Genomic DNA, 27,966 nt, shown 5'->3' with positions numbered 1-27,966 from the left:
CCACTGTCCTCTTTAACACTGCAACTAGGCCCTGAAAAGGCCTGGCGTGCTGCAATTCATGGGGTCGCAAAGAGTCGGACACGACTGAGCAACTGAACTGAACTGAAGCCCTGAAAACATTCCACACAGAACTAAGGCTCAAGCAGTTCTTCACTGTCTCAAGTAAGTATATTCTGTATAACTTCCATCAATTCATACATAAAGAAATGACTGGCTTTGTAAACAAGGACTTCCTCATCAAAGTCATAATCATAGATTTAAGTCAAGCCTAAAGATCAAAAGCTTATTTAAAGAAGAACAAACATCGTAGACCCCTCTACAGTTTATATTATATTTATTATATATGTGTGTGTGTGTATTTAATATCTATATGATTATCATCTTCTCTATGGCAAGGCTTTTAATAACTATGTAAGAAGAAACCATTTGGGGAGACTTGAACAAAACTGTTTCACAATTTTCTTTAGGGAATCTAGTATCTGATTTTAATTATTCAGAAAACTAGGTACCATATCCTCTTATAATTCCTTGAATTTTACAAAAGGGAAGGAGATGTTCATAAACTACAATAAATATTTTTTAAATGCGACCTTTTTAGAGGGCAGGGAGGTAGGCTATTTTGTTCACTGTTGTATCTCTAATTACTAGGATATTCCCAGCACATAACAGATGTTCAGTAAATACTTACTGAATGTATACCTGCTCACATGAATGAATAAATGAAAAGCCCAATTGACTGGTATATTGCCCCAACTGGTGGTCTAAGCTAATAAAAAATTATATTGCTATATTCCATACTAAGGATAAATATGTGGTATTTAATGACAAGAAATTTTTAGGAAGTACTAAAGGTGGACATGGATCATGGAAAAAGCAAGAGAGTTCCAAAAAAACATCTATTTCTGCTTTACTGACTATGCCAAAGCCTTTGACTGTGTGGATCACAATCAACTGTGGAAAATTCTGAAAGAGATGGGAATACCAGACCACCTGACCGGCCTCTTGAGAAACCTATATGCAGGTCAGGAAGCAACAGTTAGAACTGGACATGGAACAACAGACTGGTTCCAAATAGGAAAAGGAGTACGTCAAGACTGTATATTGACACTCTGCTTATTTAACTTCTATGCAGAGTACATCATGAGAAACGCTGGGCTGGAAGAAGCACAAGCTGGAATCAAGATTGCCAGGAGAAATATCAATAACCTCAGATATGCAGATGACACCACCCTTATGGCAGAAAGTGAAGAGGAACTAGAAAGCCTCCTGATGAAAGTGAAAGTGGAGAGTGAAAAAGTTGGCTTAAAGCTCAACATTCAGAAAATGAAGATCATGGCATCTGGTCCCATCACTTCATGGGAAATAGATGGGGAAACAGTGGAAACAGTGTCAGACTTTATTTTGGGGGGCTCCAAAATCACTGCAGATGGTCATTGCGACCATGAAATTAAAAGATACTTACTCCTTGGAAGGAAACTTGTGACCAACCTAGATAGCATATTCAAAGGCAGGGACATTACTTTGCCAACAAAGGTCTGTTTAGTCAAGGCTATGGCTTTTCCAGTGGTCATGTATGGATGTGAGAGTTGGACTGTGAAAAAAGCTGAGCACCGAAGAATTGATGCTTTTGAAGTGTGGTGTTGGAGAAGACTCTTGAGAGTCCCTTGGGCTGCAAGGAGATCCAACCAGTCCATTCTGAAGGAGATCAGCCCTGGGATTTCTTTGGAAGGAATGATGCTAAAGCTGAAACTCCAATACTTTGGCCACCTCATGCGAAGAGTTGACTCATTGGAAAAGACTGTGATGCTGGGAGGGATTGGGGGCAGGAGGAGAAGGGGACAACAGAGGATGAGATGGCTGGATGGCATCACCGACTCGATGGACATGAGTTTGAGTGAACTCTGGGAGTAGGTGATGGACAGGGAGGCCTGGCGTGCTGCGATTCATGGGGTCACAAAGAGTCAGACATGACTGAGCAACTGAACTGAACTGAAATGAACTGAAGGAAGATACAATTTTGCAATGCTTCAAATGCTTGTGGATGTTTGTCTTTATCTTCAAGGCAATGATACTTAAACCTTTTTGATAAAAGGAAAATGATGTAAACAGCCACCCTCAAGGAAGATGCTTAAAGTTGGTATGTATGTGGTATGTACCATGCAGATGGCTGGGAAAGATACAAGTTAGGAGGCCAAACAATAACCACGACAGTGGTGTCAGGCACTATGAAGCATGCTTTTCCATTTACTAGCCAGATTAATCTTCACCAGATCTGGCTGTGAAGAGACTAAATCATAGAAAGGATAAATAACTCACCTAAGGGCATAGAGAGAGTGAGTGGCAGAGCTAGAATTCAAACCCAAGTCTGTGCAACTCAAAAGCCTGTGGTCCTCACCACTTCCCTATATCTTGGGCCAGAGGAAAGAAAACACAAAGCAGGGCAAACAAGGCAGAATGGATTTAAATGAAAAGTAGGAAAGCACAGGGGTAACCATGGTTTCTGAACCACAATGCATAGGTTTGAATCACAGCTCCATCACTTATTCATATCTGGGGCAAGTTCCTCAGCTTCACTGGGCTTTTGTTGCCTATTCTGTAAAATCAGAAAAGTAGTAGTATTTTAGTAACAACAACTTTAAGAGCTGTTGTTAAGGACTAAAAGACTTACTACATATAAAGACGTTAGAATTGTACCCGGGCACATATTAAACACTTAATAAATGATAATAGTCATTATTGTTAATAATTAGAAAGATCAATAATCATAAGGATCTGCAACTAAGTGCCCAAATACCTGTTTTTATGTTTATTGATGTGCTCTAGGGACCTCAAACACAGTAGGCATGCTTGTTTAATAATGAACTCAATATACAGAGCCCAGAGAAAGCAAGGTCAAGTAGCTAAAATTTTCTAGCCTTAAAATCTGCTTTTTATTTTCCCAGTAATAATGAAAAGTTCTGTAGAACCGTTGAATAAAACAAACGTGCATATTCAGGAAACGAGTCCATTTGTCAAAGCCATATGGGAGAATGTCCATAGAAAATGTACTAGAATGTCTATTACAGGTACAGCAGCACAGTCCACAACAGTCCCAAACTGAAACCAGTCCAAATGTCCTCACAGTAGAATGTGTGAACTGTGGCGTATGTCTGTACTGGAATATTAGGCAGCAATGAAGAGGACTGAGCTCTAACTGTCCTATATTGTTACACGGATGACTCACAAAATGGTGATTACAGAAGTAAGAGACCAAAGACAACATATCATTTTAGTCACTTTAAAAAGTTTTTTAAAAAATAAAGTAAAGCTAACCTGTGTTGTTTGAAGTCAGATTAATGGTTACTCTGGGGGCATAGAGACTGAGAGGGAACAAGAGAAAGGATGAGGGGCTAGTGATGCTCCAAGTTTTGATCTAAGGACTGGTAACCACACAGTCTGATTTCTGCACTTGTATGCATCACACTTCAATAAAAATTTACCTAAAAAAAAAATGACTCATGGTAGAGAAAGAAGGTAACAACATGACTTCAAGTGGAAGTGTCTATGAGAGCGCGGAGGAATGGCAAGGGCCTGGTACAACAAATGATAAAAGGATAGAGAGCCCTGGATGACGGTCGATTTATGACAGGGAAAGAAAGACAGAGCTATCTACAGGAAAATGGGATGTTTAGAGAAAGATTTAAGGTCAGGAGAAGGTAGTAGGAGGGTAACAGTTCATCACTGTCTAGCTTTCTAGGTCTTGCAAAACTTTGTTGTGCAAGAGTGAGCAAAGTGCCCCAGGGAGAGGTTATCAACAAACAGTACTGCCCTCATCACCCCGAGGAGCCTAAAGCAAGACTAACAGGCCACAGAAGGGCTCCTATGAACGCAGACGCTTTAAGAAAAAGGCCGTGCTATGCATACGCTTCCAGGGCCATGTATACAGTAGATACTCAATATATGTAAGAATGTATTCGAGACTGTCCTCAGTAGGGAATCAAGAATAAGATGTAAGTTAAGACACATCTATCAGAAACTACCTGTAAAGTCAGAAGATGTTTAAGCTTTATAAAGATCATAGATAAAGAAAAATTTAGATGGGCAGAGTTCTGGCAAATGAAGGATCAGATAAGGGAACGGGACTGGGAGTCTAAGAGGGAGAGAATTTCAGGAGTGGACTCTCCATGTCTAGTGTTGGTCGGGAGTGAAATGAATAGGAAAAGGTCCCTGGTTCTGAGGTGGGGGTTCCCATGGTAACCTGCAAGGGGCTCAAATGAGCCAAATAAATGATGGACATAATTTCTCAAGGGCTCCAGATGGAATGGCTAAACAAAAAACGATAAAAGCAGTAAGGAGATAAATAGAATACACGCAGAAACACCAGGCACCCAGAGGTAATAGAAATACTAAATGGTAATTAAGAAGTAAAAATGTGAAATGAATATTTGGGGTGAGTTTTTAAAATAGAAAAAAAAAGTCTGATTAAAAAAAAGGCAAGGAATCTATGAGAAGCAGATATTAAAGATATTTGAACATCACTGGAAACTGGAGCTTGCCTGTGGAAAGCAATGACAGTCAAGGAAAAAAAAGTGGAAGGGTCAACCTTCGTGCAGACAGCAGACACCCAGTCCTGGGGCCTGGTGAAGGGTGGGAGAAGAGAAGCAGGAGCTGGAACATACTAATGGGCACAGGACGCCACTCCAGAAGCAGACGCCAGCCTGGGCTTTTGGCTCTGGATCTGATCAGGGAGGTTTCTTTAAAGAAGAGCCCCATTTGATGGTCTGTACTGTCCTTTATCATGATAAAGTTTTGTGTTTCTTAAATGAAAATCATAAGAGGAGAATCTGTACAATGGCCAAATGAGCCTCATTCACAACGTTAGTAGACATAATAATTAAATTATATATATAGTATTTCATTATGGATGATCAAAAGCTAGATTGAGTCTCTCATTTATTTAATGCTTTCTAACCAATTATTTATATGATGAGTCAAGGGAAAAGAAAATATTATAGTCCTAGTGTGTGTGTGTCTGTGTGTGTGTGTCTGTGTGTGTGTGTCTGTGTGTGTGTGCGCGTGCGCGTGTGTGTGTATTTTCAGGTGTAAATGCAAGTATCACAGAGCAATGAATAAGAACCTCTGTGATTCAGCATTCCTCTCCTGCAGATGGTCAAAGCTCTAAACAGATTTCTAATCATACTGTCCTTATAATCACACAGTTACAAATTGGCAAATAATCACATTAAATCAGGAAGGAAAAATATCTCCTTTAGTGTATAATGGTTATAAGATTCGTGACACTTTTGAAAATGAACCAGATGTAAAGAACACAGCTTTCCTTTATGTGGTATTTTCCAACTTCCTGTGGATAAAAAACTTCCAGGCCATAGTTTTCAAAAAATACGAGTTAAATTTTCTTGTAAAAGATTGTCAGAGTATTAGCTCTCAGGATAAAACTTTCAGTACTCATAACAAAGGGGAGCACTTCCACACACGCACACAAAACACAAAACCTCTCAAAGTATAGAAAGGTCACAAAAGATAGTTTAGAAAATTAAAATACCTCCAGTCTAGAACTGAGAATTTTTATCTTTAGTTTGCTTTTTTTTTACTTAAATATATTGTGCTTCTGGTTGGTAATTAGAATCAAGGATTCCATAAACCAGTCTAGAAAATAATACCTTCTTTAATAAAACTCATGATGAAAACTGATGTTTTTACAACTTGGGATTTTTATTTGGCTGAAATATTTTCATCATCACTTCTAAATTCATCTATTGTTTTATCTTACACTTACCTAAATTCAGTAGAAGTTGACATATTGGCATGGCAAGAGAATTACTGAAATCCACACACAGATTCTCAGTTTTGAAATTTTTTTTAAGTTAAATTTATAATTTCAAAGCATGAGTAAACAATGGAAAAGGTCTCACATACGGTTTTAGGGTCCCAGAGTACTACAATTTAGCCCAGTTCTCTTAAGGATGTACATAATGTCAAATGTAGTCAAAGCTATGGTTTTTCTAGTGGTCATGTATGGATGTGAGAGCTGGACCATAAAGAAGGCTGAGTGCTGAAGAATGGATGCTTTTGAACTGTGGTGTTGGAAAAGACCTTGAGAGTCCCTTGGACTGCAAGGAGATCCAACCAGTCCATCCTAAAGGAGATCAGTCCTGAGTGTTCATTGGAAGGACTGATGCTGATGCTGAAGCTCCAATACTTTGGCCACCTGCTGCAAAGAGCCCAATCACTGGAAAAGACCCTGATGCTGAGAAAGATAGAGGCAGGAGGAGAAGGGGACGACAGAGGATGAGATGGTTGGATGGCCTCACCAACTCAATGGACATGGATTTGAGCAAGCTCTGGGAGACGATGAAGGACAGGGAAGGCTGGTGTGCTGCAGTCCATGGGGTCACAAAGAGGCGGACACTACTGAGGGACTGAACAACAACATAATGCTAAATTCTTGTACAGTCAGGAAATTTAATGACTTATTTGAGGATATATCATACATTATATTATATATAACCAGTTATGCATTAACAGATTTTAACTAAAAGGCTAAAATTTTAGACTATAAAACATGAGAAATAAAAACTAATCAAAATTACTGCAGAACCTCAGTTTCTCCATTGTGTTCATGTTAGGCATCGTGAAGATGCCCACTTATTGTACAAATAAGACCATCTATCCTCTGGGCTTCCCTGGTGACTCAGTGATAAATAATCTGCCTGCCAGGTTTGATCCCTGGTTCAGGAAGATCCCTTAGAGGAGAAAATGGCAACTTACTCCAGTATTCTTGCCTGGGAAATCCCATGGACCAGAAGGAGCCAAGAGGGCTATAGGCCATTGGGTGGCAAAGAGTTGGACATAACTGAGCGACTAAACAACAAAAATAATCTATCCTCCAGGTTCCTCAGCCTAAAATGAACTTTGCAACTCTTTAATTCCTTTCCAATTCCTCCAATCTATCTTGAGATTGTATTTTGAGAATCTCTATTTACTAACATAAAACACTGCTACTGCTAAGTCACTTCAGTCATGTCCGACTCTGTGCGACCCCATAAATGGCAGCCCACCAGGCTCCCCCGTCCCTGGGATTCTCCAGGCAAGAACACTGGAGTGGGTTGCCATTTCCTTCTCTAATGCATGAAAGTGAAAAGTGAAGTTGCTCAGTAGTGTCCAACTCCTAGCGACCCCATGGACTGCAGCCCACCAGGCTCCTCCATCCATGGGGTTTGCCAGGCAAGAGTACTGGAGTGGGGTGCCATTGCCTTCTCCAAACATAAAACACTAGCTACACCTGAAAGAACATCAGGGTAGAATTTCCTTTCATTTAACCAAACAAAGTTTAAGTCTCAACGTGGCATTAATTAAAAGATTTTGACCAGGCAATCAAGAGCGGGGTATAAGAATATGCAATTTTTTAAGGTATAGATTCATTTTTAAAATTTTTGCTGAAGTATAGTTGATTTACAATGTTGTATTAATTTCTTTTGTAGAGCAAAGGGCTTCCCTGGTGGCACAGACAGTAAAGAATCCATCTGCTATGCAAGAGATCTGGGTTCGATCCTTGAGTCAGGAAGATCCCTGGAGAAGGGAATGGCTAACCACTCCACTATCCTTGCCTGGAGAAACCCATGGACAGAGGAGCCTGGCGGGCTACAGTCCATGGGGTTGCAGAGAGTCAGACACAGCTGAGCAACCAACACTTTCATTTTTTCATGCATTTTTCATGCTTCTGAGCCATGCACGCTAAAGACCACACTTAAAGACACAAGCAGTCCAATTTCTTAGTTTTGCTTTAAAAAAAAAAAATAATCATCATCACTTACCAAGAGTCATCATTTTCTTAAATAATTTAATTGAAATCTGTTTATACTCTTCAAACTACACCCTCTTCAAGTTACAAGTACTGCAAGACTGGCCCCTCTTTCTGTAGCCAACCTGGCTTCAAGACCCTGAACAGCTGCTCTGACCATCTGTGAAGCTGCAGGCCAGGCCTGCCTGCCTTATCCTGTTTTCTCACACTGGTCTGATAACCTCTGCACAGTAAGCACGACCCTCTGGGCAAGATCTGACCCCTCGTATGGGACTGGGACAGGAGTGGGGAATCTACTTAGGAAATACACGTTGATGATAACAATACAGTTTTTGCTTAAATTACTTTTTGTAACTCTTAGGAAGTGCCAGAGGAAATAAGGGACAAAGTTAAACTTCATTTCAAGGACATCCAATCCTTTATCTTTGGAGGGTAATTTGATTCCTAGCACTCACATTGCTGTTGTTCAGTCGCTAAGTTGTGTCTGACTCTTCGGATCCCATGGACTGCAGCATGACAGGCCTCGCTGACCCTCACTATCTCCCCGAGATTGCTCAAATTCATGTTCATGGAGTCAGTGATGCCATCCAACCATCTCATTCTCTGTCACCCCTTCTCCTGCCCTCAATCTTTCCCAGGATCAGGGTCTTTTCTAATGAGTCAGCTCTTCACATCAGGTGGTGGAAGTATTGTAGCTTTAGCATCAGTCCTTCCAATAATATTCAGAGTTGATCTCATTTAGGATGGACTGGTTTGATTTCCTTGCAGTCCAAGGGACTCTCAAGAGTCTTCTCCAACTCCACAGTTCAAAAGCATCAATTCTTCAGTGCTCAGCTTTCTTTATGGTCCAACTCTCACATCCATACATGACTACTGGAAAAACCATAGCCTTGACTAGACGGACCTTTGTCGTCAAAGTGATATCTCTGCTTTTTAATACCCTATCTAGGTTTGTCGTAGCTTTTCTTCCAAGGAGCAAGCGTCTTTTAATTTCATGGCTACAGTCACCATCTGCAGTGATTTTGGAGCCCAGGAAAATAAAGTCTGTCACTGTTTTCACTGTTTCCCAATCTATTTGCCATGAAATGTTGGAACCGAATGCCATGATTTTAGTTTTTTGAATGCTGAGTTTCAAGCCAGCTTTTTCACTCTCCTCTGGCACTCCCATCAAGAGGTTCTTTAGTTCCTATTCACTTTCTGAGATAAGAGTTGTATCATCTGCATATCTGAGGTTGTTGATATTTCTCCCCACAATATTGATTCCAGCTTGTGATTCATCCAGCCTGGCATTTTGCTTGATGTAACCTGTATAGAAGTTAAATAAGCAGGGTGACAATATACAGCCTTGACATATACCTTTCCCAATTTTTAAACAGTCTGTTGTTCCATTCTTGACCGGCATACTGGTTTCTCAGAAGACAGGCAAGGTAGTCTGGTATTCCCATCTCTTTCAGAATTTTCCAGTTTATTGTGATCCACACAGTCAAAGGCTTGAGAGAAGTCAGTGAAGCAGATGATTTTGCTGGAATTCTCTTGCTTTCTCTGTGATACAGTGGATGTTGGCAATTTGATCTCTGGTTCCTCTGCCCTTTTAAAATCCAGCTTGTACACCTGTAATTTCTCAGTTCAAGTACTGCTGAAGTCTCGCTTGAGGGATTTTGAGCATTACCCTGCTAGCATGTAAAATAAGTGCAATTTACTTCACTAATTCCTAAGATGTCGGTGTTCACTCTTATCATCTCCTGGTCGACCATGTCCAATTTACCTCGATTCACGGCCCTAACACTCCAGGTTTCTATGCAGAATTGTCTGTACAGCATCAGACTTTACTTCCAGATACATCCACAACTGAGCATCATTTCCGCTTTGGCCCAGTCTCTTCATTCTTTCTGGAGCTATTTCTCCATTCTTCCCCAGTAGTCTATTGGACACTTTCTGACCCGGGGAGCTCAACTTCCGGTGTCCTATCTTTTTGCCTTTTCATACTATTCATGCAGTGCTGGAGGCAAGAATACTGGAGCACTTTGCCATTCCCTCCTCTAGTGGATGACATTTTGTCAGAACTCTCTTTTCTGACCTGTCCATCTTGGGTGGCTCTGTATGGCAAGCCCCTTCGCCATGACAAGGGTATGATCCATGAAGGGGCTAGCACTCGTAAGTCAGTACTATTAAAAAGTTTCTAGCCAATAAGAGTTTCTACAAAAGCAGGGTTTTTAGTGATTTGGACCCTGCTAATCATCGGTTAGCAGAATCAAGAGCTTCCCAGGCGGTGCTAATGGTAAAGAATCCGCCTGCCAATACAGGAGACACAAGAGACATGGGTTGGATCCCTGCATCAGGAATCTTTCCTGGAGAAGGGAATGGCAGCCCAGTCCAGTATTCCTGCCTGTGAAGTTCCATGAACAGAAGAACCTGGTGGGCTATGGTTCTTAGGGTCTCAAAGAATCGGACACAACTGAATAATTGAGCACAGTGAGCTCAGTTAGCTTAGTTAGATACTAAGCCCCTTGGTGGCACTGTAATGTCACAACCTGACTAGATTAATCTACATTCCCAGAATTCTCCTCCCTGTACGTTTCTGGTTACCAGGGCCAAAACTGATTGACAACTATCTGCACAGCAATTTCTCATTACCTCACAGTACCTCTTTGTTATTAAAAAAAAAAAATTACTTGAATATCCACTATGTCCTGGACATAGTAATGGGTGCTTTCTGAATTAATCCTCACAGGAGCTATGCTGGCATCATCTCCAGTTGATAATATACACAAAAGCTGAGTTTGAGGGAGTTTACAGACCCTGACCAAGAAACAAATAACCGCAAAGCAGATTTCCTGAGTACAAATCTACTACAGCAGAGTTTGTTTTTGAACTATATTTTACTTCCAGCTAATATTTTCCTTGAAGATTAGACCAAATACCAGTTCTTCACTGATTCTATTAGTCATTCAAAATATATACACAGTGCAGTCTGGCAGATACCTAACTTGCCTTCATATTTTCCACCAATAGCCATTTTTTCACAGTTGGTCATTTATTTCAAGGATCCAAATTACTGACCTTTTTGAGTCTTCCTTGATCTGTGGGCTTCTCTGTTTATTTATCACAGTTCATGTCTTCTGAAGACCTTCTTCAAAACATTTGGTGTCCTGGTCAAAAACATTTGTTTCTAACACTGCTTCTTCAATCTCTCCGATTTTCTGGTAAATTATCATGTGTCTGGCTTGTATTTCAGTGAAACTTACGTAAAATTTGCTGGGATTTGCTCTGAATAACAGTAACACCTTTTCATGTTGGCAGGAAACATTTTTACACTGGCAACACATCCACTCATTCTGGCCAGCTGCAGGCACAAGATTGATGGGCTAACCTTGAGAGCTGGGCTGCTGTAAACTGGAACAGGCTGCAACATGTCCCTGCTAGGACGACTCCTCCCCCCGCTCACAAATTACACCAGAAAGCACAGTATCATCCTTTCACAGTCACACCTGGGAACTTGACACCAGCTGACACCTTTCTACTGTTTATTTCCAATGTCTCAATTTTCCACTCTTCTAAAGGGCTTAGTGTCATCTGAAAGCTTGGCACTTTCACTCTATGCCCAGGGCGGCAGATCACTGATAAAAATGCTGAATAAAACCCATCTCAGTTCCAATCTCGACAGAAGGCTCACTATTTAAAGGACTCCATTCAAAGAAGCGCCTGTTTTCCTTTGCCCTTTGTTTCTTCCGTCTAAACTACTTCCTTCCCTTGGACAAAATATATCTCTTCCAGTTCTACAGGGTGTCTTAGCTGTGGCAGGGCAAGGGAGGGGAGTATGGGCTAAGGCTTTTGGAAATTTAAATAAATCCTCTCCCATGTCTGCATCCTTGGCTAACCTACAAACCATGCCAGTACCGGCTGAAGAGCCAGAATTCCATCTCTAAGCAGTGGTGTGACTGTGGGCAAAGCCCCTTCATCTCCCTAGTTCTCATCTCCTTCATCTGTACAATAAAGCAAGTGGCCTCTAGAATGTGTGGCATCTCACGTTTGGATATAAAACCATGACTCTGGTAAAGCTTAGTTTATCTTGATAGACAGCAAACTACTTTTTCAAATAAGCTATGTTTGCTTAAAATTTGGGTGGTTTCTTCTCTCTTTTGGTACCTTTGGTACCAGAACATTTGGTACCTTTCTGATGGATGGAATCTTTTATGAGTAATCAGAGATGAGGCAGATATTGAAAGCAATAAAGAGGGGAAATCTGAACGACTTGGGCCATATCTCCACCACATAAAGTACAGGAACATGTTATCTGGCACTCTGCAGTGATCTGACATAGAAAGAAACTTTTCAAACAAGGATGTAAGGAGAAGGATACTCGCACATCCCTCTGGACCATCCAGCCACTGGTAGGTGGCTAAAGCATGAAGACAGCTGGACTCTGAGTGCCATAGATCCAGATGGGCCACTGCGGAGATATGGGTTGACCACAGTACTGAGAAGCACGCCAAGTTATATAGAAAGTACAAGTATCAGCGGTCACAACCTAAATGCCTACAGAGCCAGCAGGTCACTTGAAGAAGTCCATATTGTACCACAGGGAGTCGGGATAATGGGCAAACTGGATGGATAGTACATGCCCACCTGCAAGGCATCCAAATCCAACTCTTTAAAAAATGGTCCAGGTACAACAAAACCCACCAGTAGACCAGAATCAGCTCTCACACTGTCAGTTCACCATCTCTGACTTCACAGGTACTCCTGCCCTCGCCTTTCTCTGCTGACCCTTCAGTAGGAACTAACCCCCACTCTTGTTTCCCTACTAAAGCTGGGGAGTCGGGGGACACGTGGACAGAAGTATTTCTCTGGCAATGAAATGTAAAGAATTCAACTAATTTGATGGATGAAATCTCCACGTATTAATAATAAAACTTCTGTTAGGGGAAAAACCCACAATCCTTTTTCAGAGACTGCTAATAGAGCCCCCTTCATGGGGTTGTAGCCTGGTGGCTCAGACAAGAATCCACCTACTATGCGGGAGACCTGGGTTTGATCCGTGGGGTTGGGAAGATCCCCGGGAGGCGGGGCAATGACAACCAACTCCAGCATCTTTGCCTGGAGAATCCACACAGACAGAGGAGCCTGGCAGACTACAGCCCATGGGGTCACAAAGAGCCGGACACAACTGAGCGGCTAAGCACACGAGTGAGGACCAAAAAAGAAAATTACTGAACACACTTACTGCAGTACCTCGCACTCTCATGTCTACTACTATTAAATTCTGTCGAGTGACAGAATACCAACTACCTTCTTCCACGAAACCCCATAGAGTTATATTCTCAGGCCCTGCTGGCTAGGCTGGGAGGTCTCGTATTGGGTCAGAAAACAGCTATGCCAAAAAAAGCACAAAAAAGGACTCTATGCTTTCTAGATGCTGCTGCTTCTCAGGCACTGTGGGGCTCTTTCACGTGGGAGTCCCGCACGCCTGCCACTTCCCTCCTCCCTCCCCACCCATTCTGCCCCAACTTACAGACCCCCTCACTGAGATGCCAGGGGAAAAGCAGAGCAAAGGATTCTAAAACATCTACCCCCCTGTGCCTCTCTCTCCCTGCAAGACTTTTTTAAAACCCCAGTATTGAAATGAACACACTCCTCCCAATCCCACCCATTACAAATGGTATCCCAAAAAATCCAATAAATACTTTTTAAGGAAGTGGGTGCTTTCTTTAAAAAAAAAAATCCATAAAGCATAGCTGGCATGCTTTGACATGACAAAACACCTCTTCTCATCACTACTGTTTATTTTCACCCCCTCTCTACCTCTCTGAAGGTAAACACTGTGGTGTGGGATCATTGGGTTCTACTAGGCTTTTGAAATAATTCAATAGTCTAAAATTTTAATCCCTGCTGTATTATAAATCTTTATTACTCCATGAGTCAAATGTTGGATCCTTCTCAGTCTCAGAACCATCTGGAATCAATGAATCAGTGAATAAACACATGAATAAATGTATCTTTGAAGATCAGGGAATACAAAATGAACAAAATCGTTGCCCTTGCTTAAGACATCAAGTTATATCCAAGTAGCTCAACAGAAACACATGAGTTTTGTTTGCTTTTGAGAATTTCAGAACAGATCATCAAATACTAGTAAATACACATTAGCCATATGATTGAAAATGAGAATTTTAAACAAAGAAACAACCAGATTGTGTTTAAGTACTAACTTCATTTTATTTGGGTATACCTCATTGTTCTGCTGCCTAAACGTCTATCTCTCTACATATTCTTGGAAATGAGATCTTTTTCCCAAGAGGGGAAAGACAAGGATAAAAAGGATATCCATACATGTGGAAGACTGGGTATGATGAGGTAGGCACTAAGGCGTGTTCTGCTTTAATTAACAAAAGTCTAAACTTTGGAGAGTCATCCTCTTTACAGAAAAACGTAAGGAAACCCTAGTTGAGGATTGAGATAAGCTAATTAATCAGCTTCCCTAAAGGAAATTCAACTGATTTTAGAATATTAATGGCTCCCCCAACTCTGCAGGATTTTTCCACTAAGTCAAGTCCTGGGACAGAAACGGTTACTAAGGCCTCAATTTTATTTTCACATGTACATGCTGTTGTTCAGTCGTTAAGCTGTATCTGACTCTTTGCAACCCCATGGACTGCAGCACACCAGGCCTCCCTGTTCCATACTATCTGTCAGAGTGTGCATACAGAGTGAAAATTTTATTTTTGCTCCTCTGTGGATTTTATTATTATTATTTACTCTTCCTCTTTGATCACACCCATAACAGCAGACTCAGATCCACCCAGCGAGTCACAAGACAATAACAAAACAAGCAGAAATGAATGAACAGGGACATAGGCAGCAGGCTGTCCTGGGCAGGACTGGCTACAAAATTTGCAGAGTCTAGTGAAAAATGAAATGTGGGGTTCATAATTCAAAAATCATTAAGAATTTCTGGGACTTCCCCAGTGGTCCAGTGGTTAAGACTCCAAGCTTCCACTGCAGGGGGCACGGATTCAATCCCTGGTCAGGGAACTAAGATTCCACATGCTGCCTGGTGCAGCCAAAAAAAAAAAAAAAAATCATTAAGAGTTTCAAAGAATGGCAGCAGAGCACAAAGCCAAGTTCAGCACCTTTCTGAGTGTGGGGCCCCGTGCAAATAACTGCACAGGTCACAGGCCCACAAAGCTGGGCCAGGAAGATACTTAGCAGGCTCCCTGTGATTCACGAAAAGAGCAAGAAAGCCTACGCCAGGAAGTAAATAACATGAGCAGTGTAAGCTTTACAGACAAACTCCAATTTCCAATAAATCAAATAAGTGGAAATGAAATAGACGCTGCTTGGAGATACTGCTCTTTCAGAAGAGAGAGGACGTGTTGAGATCTGTTCATTTTATACTCCCAACTGACTAGCAAAGTGTCTTAACATGGAATAGGTGCTTAACACAAAGGTTGAAATAAAAAATAATGCAAATGGCAACTCACATTTTCATCAACTCATCTCCTTTGGGGAATCAATTCTTCTGGCCTTCAAGATGGCTGTTTGTGGCACATAGCCATCCTCCCCTCCCATCTCATCATACGTGACATTGGCCACACAGTATAATGTTTGAGATTAAAGCTCAGTATCAACAGCATCTTAAAATATCTGGCAGAAACAATTTCGTTCTCAGTCATCAGACAGAGAGAGAACAAGTTCTCATTCACTGGCTGGAGCTGGCTCGGAGAAGGATTTGCCATTCTCAGCAAATTATATTATCCACAGGGAATTCATGCTGAATCTTAAGTCTGACTTGAAGGGAGTCCCTATTTCCCAGCCCACGGGTAAACTTTAAATAGCCATTAAAATGACATTTCAAAATAATAAAAGAACTCAGAGAACCGGAGGAACAAAATATATGGTGTTGTACAAGGAAATGGAAACGTTACCATAATTAGAGCTTTTAAAAGAGACATTTTAAACACTGGTTGAACACTGACTTGTTTACAAAAGCACTCGAGGCAGAGGCCAAGAGACTAAGGAGGAAACCTTAGGTATTTACAAGAAAGGTAAGGTGAAGAAAGCTTTTGTAAGGTCACTGGAACCACTTCTTGAAGCCTAGTTAAAAAACAAAAAATCAAAACACGTTTGACCTTCACGGGGATGTAAAAAGTCTTAAGCAAATCTACCTTAAACATCAACAGAATTGCCAACAGCCCAAAACATATAACTGGAAGAAAAGTGGGGTACCACTCCCCACCACCATCTAACACTGTAATAATGTTACACCTCCCTGTCACTCACCATCACAACACAAAATGCACCATGCTCTCTATGGCACCAAAAGAGCGCAGCTTTCAACGCGGCCGTGTATTTCCAGTTGGAGGAATGACACATTGTCCCATTAGTTCTTCCCAGACAAGGAATTACATTTAACACTGTGGAATGCTCCCTACTAGTCCATAAAGAGATTAAAAATTTTTTTTTTCAAAATCTTTCTGGAAATAACTGCTAGGCAGTTCTACCAAGCAGACTAGCATGTAGCCTCATTGTCCAGTACTTTAGGGAAGCTGGGAGATGTACAGGAGAAGAGTGATACCGAGAGAAGAGCGACTCACAGGGGCTGAGAAGTGCAGAAAACACAGAGGCAGCGCCCACTGGGTGGAGGGAGCCTGCCACAGGCCCCACAGACCTGGAGTCCCCAGCAGATGAGCTACAGTGTCCCGAGACCATCCTTGCAGAGCAACTGTGCTGGCCACAGCGGCGGCTGCACTGCTTTGCCTAAACGACGCTCACCTCTAGAAGTGCGGACCACCCCACCTCCACAGCGGGCTACAAACGTGTCCTGGAAAAGAAGGAACGGTTATCTGGCCTCCTTAGGACAATCAGAAGCCCCTTGCTGCTTGCTGCTTAGTTGCTCATTTGCGTCCAACTCTGCGACCCTTTGGATTTTAGCCTGTCAGGCGCCTCTGTCCATGGGATTTTTCAGGCAAAAATACTGGAGAGGGTTGCTATTTTCCTCCTCCAAGGGATCTTCCCAACCTAGGGATAGAACCCACATCTCCCACGTCTCCTGCATTGCAGGCAGATTCTTTACCCACTGAACCATCTGGGAAGCCTAGAAGGCCCTTGGCACTATGCAAATAGACCATTCAACGGGGATAAAGCAAAGTTAAACACGTTCTGATAACGGAAAAAAGCCCCAGAATTGAAAATTCTAGAAATCAAGGAACTTCAACCTCGAAGCCAATTCACGCTTCAAAAATTACTTCTTCTCTTACAAAGTGTTCTCTTTAGTATTGAGAAAACTAAATAGGGACTTCCTCACTGGAGGAAGACTTGGAAAAACCCCAGACCTAAACGAAAAGCAGTGATCTTGGCCAGCAGCTTTCTGGTTTCCCCTGGCTATTATTAAGGATCCTTCTGTTTGACTAAGAATTTCTCCACCTCTCACAAACCATCTTTCTTCATTCTGTGTCCAGAAAAATCTGAACACCATGTGTTTATAATGAGCCTGTTGCTATGCACATCGTTAAAACACATTACAAAAATCTTTCCTTTGAGTCAGGAGGAGGGCAGAACGGGGGAAGATAAACTCCTAACCAGAGTCCCATTGCTGAACAGAAAAGCTGGCAAAAAGGCAGAAGAGAAGCCAAGCAAAATGGAAAAAATTATGGTGGTCCATCCTTGAGTCATTTTAACCAAAGGGGGAAAAACGAACATTTTTAAAGCCCCAAGGTAATGTATCTTACAGCGTGGAGAGAATTCTCTCCCTAATCTCTTTCCTTTTCATGGTTTCATGACTCATCCTCCATCTGTCTGTTAGTGTGTCCTCTTCACCAGCTTTTTCACACTTCTTTAAGAATATTAAGAGGTTTTTCCCCCTTTTATGTGTACTTCTGTGTGTGTGCTCCTTCTGATAACTTTGGTCTTCTATTCAATCACCACCTAAATGTTGGTTCTGAACTGTCTGTTTCATCCCTGACTCCACCATAGTTATCTTGGCATTTTTCCCTCCCTTATGAAGAGGCTTGTTTTTGAAAAGTCAGATCTGGGAGATGAGAGGAAACACAGTATGTCAAAATTAAAGGAAAAAAAAAGGGGGGGGTGCTTCTCTGGTGGTCCTGGGGTTAAGAATCTGCCTGCTAATGCAGGGGACACAGGTCTAATCCCTGGTTTGGGAAGATACCACATGCCAGTAAGAAAGGGTTGGGGGGGGGTGGTGCTTCTCTGGTGGTCCTGGGGTTAAGAATCTGCCTGCTAATGCAGGGGACACAGGTCTAATCCCTGGTTTGGGAAGATACCACATGCCAGTAAGAAAGGGTTAGGAGCAAGTAAGCCTGTGCTCTAGAGCCCGGGAGCCGCAAGTACTGAAGCCCACACGGCCTAGAGTCCACAGGAGAGGCCCCCACAGCGAGAAGCCCGCACACTGCAACTAGAGAGGAGCCCCTACTCGCCACAGCTCGCGAAAAAGCCCGCACAGCAACCAAGACCCAGCACGGCATAAAATAAATAAGTAAAATTATTTTTCTAAAAAACAGTATCTCAATTTTCTAATTTAAAAGATGTTGATCATCTTAATAAAGTCAATCACTTTCTTAAACAGCACGCAATCAACATCCTTCTCCAATTTTTGTTGTATTGTTTCAAATACTGTATTAACCTGCAAGTTTTCAAGGATAGAACTGTCTGAAGACCACAAATGAAACACACATAACGAAATATACATTAAATATATCTTCTTTTCGCCTCTGTGTGTTTTTATATAGATTCACACAGAAAGAGAGAGAGACAGTATTAATTCTAACTTCTTTGTTCTTATCCAGAGAAGTGGCTAATGTTATAGAACCTGTTTTACTCTCAAATAGAGGTAGCCAAATCACTGCAAACATGTGTCGCGTGAAAACAAGTGTGGTGGGCTCCAGACAAAGGCTTATTTTTTAAGCACAGATGGTTGAATGGTTGCCTCCTCCAAAGGGTTGCCTGCAGTGAAAGACAGATCTCTAGTTCTGATCTATGCAAACATCTTACTGTGTGGGCATCACAAAGACTAACTGTTCTGTGTCAAAGCTGCGGACTCCAGGTGCTCTCAGAAGCCCAAGGCCAGCTGCACCTGAGACCCTGGTCACTCAGGAAACAGGAACTGACTGGGGAGCCAGTCACTAGCCAGCTCCTCGTGAGCGCTACTGGGGCCTTCGGTGAGACAGTCCTCAGGGACCCCGCCCCACCACGGCTTCTCCTCGGCCGCTCTGCCTGGAAGACAGTTTCAATATTCAGTGGAGACCCCAGATGCTTCTAAAACCTCCCAGGAAGGTTCACATTCCCTAGGGCTCCTAATGACTATCAGTACTACAGCTCTCTTCCACTTGAATTCAGCTCATCTGTTCATCTCTAACTTCAAACTCAGAAATCCTAAACACTCCACAATGTTGTTCTGTCTGAACCAGGCCTCCTTTACACTCTGGCCTATATGTCCAAAACTAAGGGTGGGTCTCAGTGAGCCAAATCTGGGTGATGGTTTGTGGCCCTCAACCTGCCCAAGTATATACATTCCTTTTTTCTCTTCTTTTTCTTTGTTCGGTCACACTGTGTGGCTTATGGAATTATGGTTCCCCAACCAGGGCTGGAACCCAGGGTCCCCACAGTGAGAGCGCTGAGTCCTGACCACTGAACCCCGATGGAATTCCCTGCTTCTTTTCTTTATCCCTCTATCAACGTTCCTTTATTTACTTACAACACTTTTCTGTCTTGTTTCTCCATCTCTCCAGCGTAAGTCTTTGACCTGCTCTGCCACCCCTTGGCACATTTCAGTTTTCGGGCCCTCTGAGACAACAAAAATTCCTGCAATGCTGGTGCAGGGGGCTCGGGGGTGGGGTGTGGGGAGGAATACCAAAAAACTCCTCTTGCAAACCCAGCTCCTAATTACAAATATCCTTTCTCACAGAGAGAAGGTTACACCTGAAATTTACATAGGTTAGTTCCAGAGTTTACATCTAAAAAAAATGTCCTTCAAAGTTCTGAATTATTTTCAGTTAGTTTTTCTGCTCAAATAGCAGTAAGAGAGGCTGCTTCAAACTCCTGTGTTGAAAAACACTCCTTTCCTTCCTTATCAAACCTCTTACGTGAACCAACCTAACCAAGCAAAAAGAAAGTCAAAAGTTCCTATTCTCTACCTCAGGTTTTGAGATTTAAACATGCTTTGTTTCAGCTTATATAGGCGAATATTGACTAATAATGTAGCATTAAGTTTACTTATCTAGAAAATCTAAAACTGTAAAGAGCTTTATAGGTTAGCTAACTTATTTTGATTCCCAAGTCTGGATGAACATCAGAACTACCTGAGGAATATTGTTTATTTTAAACAGCACATCCTTGTGATCCCCAGCCTGAGATATTCTAGTTCAGACTTCTGGTGCAGTCCTAGAATCCAGATTTCGAATAAATGCTTTGGCTTAATTATGATCCAGCAAGCTCTGGTCTGAGAATCACTGATGATTCCAACATCCTATCCAGTATGGCGGTCTCCTCTTCAAGACACCACACAGGCTATTCACCCTGAGCTACAGCAATTCCAGAGACCAAGGAGCCTGCTCTTTGGTTAAGTCTGCTTCTTCCACATTTATATGGCTTTAATTATTAGAAACTCTGTTCTTATGTCAAGCCAAATAACCAACGTCTTTCAACTCCTTGAACTTCATTGTTACTGACCCTACTTTTGTTCTCCAGAGCTAACACAGAATTCCTTCCCCATGAGAGTCCAAAGGCAGCTACTGTACCCTTGCAAGTCTTCATCTTTCTAAGCTTAAACAATCTTTTGTTTTTTTAACTTCATAAAGCATAATTTCTGAGTCCCTCACCACTTCAACTGCTCTTCCTAAATAAACCTTACAGAATAAATCTGTCTAGAGGAACACAACTTCATTTTTTTTTTTTTCTTACAGGCTGAACTTTTCTCAGTATGCATTAATTTATAGCCCATGTTTCACCCTTGGCACTCATGGTCTTGCATTTAAAGGTCCAAGAGCTATGAATCAGCAAGTATTTATTAACCTAATGCTGTGCTCCAAACACTGTATAAAGTACTCAAGAAGGATTCAAAAGCTGGAGGAAATCATCTTGATCTGATTTGACTTGAGGAGATTTGAGGAGATAATTTCTTGGACAGAAAGGACTTAAATGAAATCACTCAAAACCAGCACATGACGGTCTATAATTAAGTGCTTCAAATGAATGACACCTGCAGACTGATGTAGGTTTCCTGGGTCAGACAGTCAGCCCTCTCACAGGCTCTGTTTTATAGAAACACCACCTATGTAACAATAATTTGGATTAAAAAAAGAAGAGGATGGACACTATCACCTTAAAATGTTAATAAAAATTTCAACTGCATCCTTCTTTCAGAAATTTAAAATCTAAGAAATGACACATTTAAGAATCAAGTAGCATACTGTTCCTTCTACCCCAGATGTCACTGGCGTTGCTTCCCAAGCACTCTGAATGTCGTGATCCAAGTAAAAGGCTTGTAAGTAGAGAGTTTATGCAATTCCCTTCATTACTGGAAATAAACATTTGATAAGCACACACCCCCCATTGCATATTTTAACGAACATCAATAAAAACATACTCATTTCATTCACAGAGCTGCAGACTAATCAGATCATTCAAGACTTAGACACAAATCCCTCACTTTACAGATGGGGGAGAAATACCATTTCAAAGACCACACAGGGTTTCTCCCAGGTAAAGCAGCCAATGAGCAGGAGGGTGGGGCCAATCCCCAGGTCTCTCGGTTTGCTGGCTTCCTGTTTCTTTGTATTAAACCTACCAAATCAAAACTCTTACCCTGTCTGAGCTTTCCTCAACTCTACTCCCATCTTCAGTGACCTTCTCAATCCTCAAATCCAAAGTCGGATGATGCATTTTATCTGGGGACATTTTGAGGGAAGGAGTGGACCAAACAGCATTTGGTGGTTAATTAATTTTTTTTTAGCATGTTTATTTTACTCACAGTCTCCAATTAATATTTCTATGCTTCTAGACACAAAATTCTACCTGTCTCAGGATCACTGCTACCTCACAAGCAGAAGAGGGGACCACTGGCATGGGCTACATGGATTCAGACAAAAATTCTAAAGCTGCAAAGTGACTGGTAAACAATCCCCAACTACCTCCCCTCTCCTCCACTACACACACACACACACACACACACACACACACGCACACACACACACACACGCACACACACCTAAAGCAACCAGCTCATCTACCTCGTCTGAAGCCTCAGTTACTCCACACCCTTCCTTGGAATACGGAGAAAAGCACCTACCTTGTGGCTTCTTGCTGAAGCCATGACACATTTGGCACATAGAACATGACTCCAAAGAAAAGCAGAGGCTCATTAGCGAACTTGTCCAGATGTTTCTTCAGAGGTTTCTCCAGCTCCACCCATCGTGCTTGCTGGCTCTTGCTGAGAAACCAAAGGCCAAAGTAGTGTGTCTAGGTAAAAAGACAAGACAGCGTCAGTTCGGGCCTCCTAAGGGGCATCCTGAGACCACACAGGAAATAAGACTCCAGCGTCTAACCTCACCTTTGGTCCCCTAGCCCGGACACCAGGATCCAGCTTTTACTTTGGAACTTTTGAAAAGAAACCAGAGGCACACAGTACTTACTGTAAACCACCCCGAGTCTCCAGAGGGCAGTATTCCTACCCATGACTGCTCTTTGTACACATGGGTACGGATGCACCTGTGTTAGGTAAGGGCAATGGGCGATACAGAGTGGAGACCGTGTGGATTTATTCTAAGATCTCGAGGCTGACTTCCTTGTGCTTTTGGAATGCTTCGTGATATCACATGGAGCTCGCTAGCAGAGGCAAACACAGCTCCTGCACCTGCTGCAAAGTAGCTTAACTCTGCTCAACTCTGAAGATGAACCCTTCTGCCAACATTAAGCGTTGCAGCGTAGAATGTTTTCATAGGGTACCTGATTTGAACAGAAAATGGATTCACTCTGTTTGGGCTTTAATGAAGTACCTTAAGAAACATCGGCCTCTACCACTTCGTTATACATGAACTGCAACGAGTCTGTCCCCTATATTAAGCATGGAGAGTGGAAGGAGTCGCTCTTCACAGCTGCCACAGGAGCCCCCAGTGGCTGTTCTTGGCAGATTAGCAGGGGGGGATTTGATAGATGAAAGTGAGATTTTTCACCCTTGGACTTGAAGCCTCAACTGGTTGAGTTTTGAACAATGTGCTAAATGATTAAAACAGGTACTTTTATGCATTCAATCCTGTCTTTATATATTAATTCATGCTAGGATTTCAGGATTAGCACAGCAGTCACCCCCCCCCCAAAAATAAAAACAGATCACTGCTTTTGAAGCATTCTTTTATATTTCAATTATAGCCTAGAATGGTTTACAGCACACCTGGAAATCTGCCTTCAAAGGCATGATTTCATTACAATGTTTAATTTCCAAAGGCGTTTTTGTGCCCAAGTTCCCACTACAGCTGGCTGCACCCTCAACGATATAGTACGTCAATCCCCGTCACCAAGCCACCAAAATGTGTAATCAAGTCTTGACTCTGAGTTTACTAGAAAACCAGACACGTCCTTCCCTACATAAAACTGCAGATCTAAAAATGCTAAAGGATATTTTTAAATGTGTGAGCTTTCAGATGGGACCATTTCCTCCATGATGTTTCACAGGGCAAGTCCACACCAGAAATCTATGCATTTCTCGAGCAACAAAATGCCAACAAACAGAACCAAGGCTATGTTTCTATTCAAAACTTAGGCCAACTTGCTTGAGTGAATTCTGACCCTATTGTTCATTTCCCAGCTCCAGCAAGTCCATTAGTTGTTCCAATGTGACCGATGATATAGAAGAAATGAAATGTGGCTGAACGGAAAGAAAATAGGCTTTGATGTCAGTTCATCTCCCAGCTTCCACACTCGCTGTCTCCATAACTGTATGAGTGATAGAACCTCCCAGAGTCTCAGAGCTTTCTCCTCTGCGAAATGGGGATGGTGATTACCCCCATCAGCCACAGGCTGTTAGGGGTGTAAATGAGATAAAGACCAGCCACCATGTGCGTGGCCCACCTTAAGTAACTACTTCACAAATGGTGCTTTCTGTTGCAGCTATGTATCGCCACGATCATCATCCTCAGTAATAAAAAAACAAAAGCAGGCAAGCCTTAAGCATCTTTGTCATCAGCCGCTATTGCCATCCCTGTCAACCACAGAATCAGAAAACAGAAGTTATCTGGAAATAAAGGAGAAGAGGCAGGCAAAAGCAGAAGCTGGAAGGTCCACGAGTAACATAAAAATCTAAAAGGCATAAGAAAAAACATCACAAAGCAGTGTCTCCCCAAAGAGTTTCTTTAAGAGTCTCACTAAAGGTGTTTATGGGACACTGGAATATCACTCTGAAGCTTTCCGAGGGGATCTATCACGTGGGCTTAGGCTAGCCTGAAAATGAGGCAATCTGGGGACTTAATAAACCATCTGAAAAAGATCCAATGCAGTTCTGCATTGCACCAAATCCCTTCATGGAGCACGGTGCCGTATAAGGGTATTCCATCGTATTCAGGATGACCAGGAGTGAGTCTGTATATGATGAATGAGGTAATATATGTAAGCAGTGATGGGCTATGTGATAATTATTTTACTTGGAAAAGAGCCCTTTTGTAAGCCTGGGTGGAGAAAGTGAGGGCAAACTTTGCAACTGCTTCGCAGGCCAGCTGTGATTTATCACCTTTCACTAAGAGCAGTCTTGACATTTGGAGGTATGATTTTATGGTCCCTATTTCACTCAAACTGTAACATTCACTCAAATTAGTAGCACTTAAACTATAAAGGGTCCACCATAACTGCATAAACATTCTATAATTGATTTTGCAACAAAACAAAACAAAACAAGGTAACTTTTACTTCTCCTGTGCTTTAAAGGCCAGCATTTTAAGTTTCCTTTTCTCCTTCCCACCCAATCATTAAACGAGACCTGATCTCTGCTCTTCAAAATAAAAAAGAAAGAAAGAAAAAACACCCTGAGAAAGTATTCCATGGAATACACATATACACATGTGGATACACAGAAAAGGAAGGTGATGAGGTATAAGAGAATCATGCTGTGAAAATAGTCTCGAGCTATAATTAATAGTATAGAATTCCAAATAACAAGGCAAACCACTTTTAACGTTAAAACCTAATCCATGGCATAAGATACTTTTGCTGCTGCAGTATAGCCTTTTCCACAAGATACAGGGTATTTCTGGGTGACTCACATGCATTTATCCAGTGAAACAAATTATTTAACTATACAAGAAATGGGGTTACAGTGCAGAAGAGGCAGATAGCCTGGAGGACACAGTTTCTACCTGTTATGGCCAGAACAACCTAGTTTTAGAAGTGCTCAATTCCGTTATCCACCCTATCCGACACTGTTTCGTAAAGCTCTGCTCCAAGTAATGTTCTCCATTCCCACCTCACCCCTCCCTATTCCTCCTCTGCCATATGCCTGCTCTGGAGTGCTCAACAGAGGAGAAGGACCCTGTCCCCAAGTTCTTATTACCCTGCTCTATTCAAGTCCACAAGGCCGCACGTTTACTCAGCCATGTCTCACAGTGTGTCACAAGAAACAGAACCAGAACCTAACCTCTCACTCAAACTAACATGCACGCCAGTTAACTTCCTGTGTATCATCCAAGGGGACACTAATCCCATCCAGCCCAGCTGAGGCCACACCAGGCCTGTGCATAAGCCACCTGCCAATTTCAACTCCAGCTGAATTCTGAAAGCTGAGCTCCTCTGCTAAACACTGCCACGTGGTTGAAGAAAACGTGGTGGATTCCGAACAGAAACCCCCTCCTCGAAATCCTTTCGAAATCCTTTCGACCAAGGATTCTACCGCACTGCCCAAGTAAAATGCCTGAGACGCTTGCTTGATTTATCTCCAAAGTACCAAACATAAGCCAGGTCCATCTAAGCCTCACAATACCTCTGTGTGAGCTCTAAATCCCATTTTATTTCTCTAGTTTTCTTTAGGAAAAAACAGCTCCGGTGCTGCGAAGTCTGCAATGCGTTCACTGCAGATAAGAAAAAGGAGACAGAAGAACCAGTTCCCAGGGAGAGGAACCACATCTCTGAATCAACTGCTAAAAATGCACAACTAAAATAACAATGGGAGAAGAGTCACCCTAAACTGTCATTTTCATATGAGTAGCTTCCTGGTTTATTTGGTTTGGAGTTTTGCATTTTAACAGGAAGGCATAAGTGTATGTGAGCCCACAAAAATAGGTTTCTTCAGTGGCAGATTGGCCTGTAAATCCTCCAGCGTGAAAGTTAGACCCCTCTTGTGGGATCATCAAAAGACTATAGTGAAGAAGGGCTTTAAAAACAATTTGAGATGTTTCTAATTTGCTGTCCATTTATCTGTAAAAATGGTATTATTCCCCACAGTAGTTATTAATGAGGGTAAGGTTTTGTTTTTATTTTTTTTAGGGTTTTGTTTTTCTAGTTTTGTGACCAACAGCACAGCTTAAATGCTAACTGTTTATAAGGGTAACAGACACAGTCTTGGCAATTACTAGGGACCAGGGATTAAATCCAATGATCTTATCACAAGCATTTTGAAGAGGTAATCATCCAGAAGCAAAAGTTTAAAATACCTTGCATTAGGTTGTAAGGGTTTCTCTGTAGGAACATATAGTTCGGTTGTAAATTAAGAAGCAGAGAAGTTGAGATGCCTCCACATAAAATATAGAGGAATTACACACAAGCATTCAAACCTTCACTGAAGTATGGAAAATACTTCAAAAGATGACTAGATGCAGACTCTGAAATAGCAGTTCACGCAATTACATTCCAACGGCTTTGGAACATAAACCACCATACATCAGTTGGATAACTGCAAAAAACAACTTATGCGCAATCAACCTCTACTCTGGGTAGTCTGGGATTTCTGTAACTGACACGTCTATAATTAACAACTGCACCATCTTCATTTTCCTAGGCAATCTCTTTGTAAAAGTACAGGAAAAGAAACTGCAGGGTAACACAGACCAAAGAAGCAAATCTCATAGCCAAGAAAAATCCTTCCTTCAGAGGCTATACCACTCACTTGGAATACACAAAAAGATGAAGACCAGGGGATTACCTCACCTACAATCACAAAAACAGACACGGTGCCAATTTACCTTACAAAACTGACATTAAGCTAATAAGATTTCACATTATAATCTTTACAAAGAGAAAACACAGTACAAAATTCAGAAATCTCCCCAGCAGCCTACTCTTCAATCGTTTCTTAATCACGGTTGACTATTTTAGTCCTCTGCAAATACAAACATATCTAGATGCATTTAAGCTGGCTATAAAACACAGCAAATTCTGCTATTATCTCACAGGGCCAGGGAATGAGGTGTTCGAGTACTCCCATTATCACAGATAAATCTCCAATTCCCAAAAGATTAACATAAAATCAAGCCATAGCAATGTCTTTAATGTAGGCTAGCTTTACTTTGATGAAAGGAAATGCATGTTAAGATGCTGTACCTTTATAAACTCTAGCCATTATGAAAATAGCAAAATGTGAGACACTTCTACCATAACTGCTAGCTTTAGATAAATCAGCTTTCAGAAAAGATGAAAATACAAATTTGTAAAAGAAAAGGGGATAATTTGGAGGATAATCACCAACCCTATGAAATGGTTATGTATTTTTTTTAGGCTACTTTAAAAACCAGGACTCTTATTCCAGCCTTAGAAGAGACCCAAGAGTTATCAAATTCATCCTTCCACCAAGTGCTGGATTTCCTAATAAAAAAGTTATCTATCTTGAATAGAATATGGCCAGGAAGAGTAGTCTCAAGTACTTCTGTTATATATCTCTCTTTATTATTTTTTAATTAAAGTAAAAGTGAAGTCGCTCAGTCATGTCTGACTCTGTGACCCTATGGACTGTAGCCCTACCAGGCTCCTCCATCCATGGGATTCTCCAAGCAAGAATACTGGAGTGGGTTGCCATTTCCTTCTCCAGGGGATCTTCCCAACCCAGGGATCGAACCCAGATCTCCCACATTGCAGGCAGATGCTTCACCCTCTGAGCCACAAGGGGAAAAGTATAGTCAATTCTCTACCATATGCAAAAATAGATAAGCAGTAGGAACCTGCTGTTTAGCACAGCT

At 41.8% G+C, this 27,966-nt stretch overlaps 1 protein-coding gene and 1 long non-coding RNA gene across 2 annotated transcripts in view; one reads left to right on the top strand and one right to left on the bottom strand.

Annotated features, from left to right (window-relative positions):
• Positions 1–27,966, bottom strand: part of PTPN14 (protein tyrosine phosphatase non-receptor type 14) — a 186,664-nt gene that overhangs the window by 81,707 nt on the left and 76,991 nt on the right. Inside the window, exon 3 of the mRNA XM_069544951.1 lies at positions 22,104–22,273. Within this exon, the coding sequence (XP_069401052.1) occupies positions 22,104–22,273 (170 nt within the window). The remainder of the gene's footprint in view (positions 1–22,103; positions 22,274–27,966) is intronic.
• On the top strand, positions 18–27,780 carry LOC138416162 (uncharacterized). The gene is made up of 3 exons (XR_011247559.1): positions 18–162; positions 21,816–21,926; positions 25,816–27,780. It is a non-coding gene; the product is annotated as an uncharacterized lncRNA (long non-coding RNA).

Source organism: Ovis canadensis, chromosome 12 (assembly GCF_042477335.2).
Source record: "Ovis canadensis isolate MfBH-ARS-UI-01 breed Bighorn chromosome 12, ARS-UI_OviCan_v2, whole genome shotgun sequence".
Classification (NCBI taxonomy): domain Eukaryota; kingdom Metazoa; phylum Chordata; class Mammalia; order Artiodactyla; family Bovidae; genus Ovis; species Ovis canadensis.
Note: the sequence above shows the minus strand (reverse complement) of the source record. Positions and strands in the feature narration are given on the sequence as shown.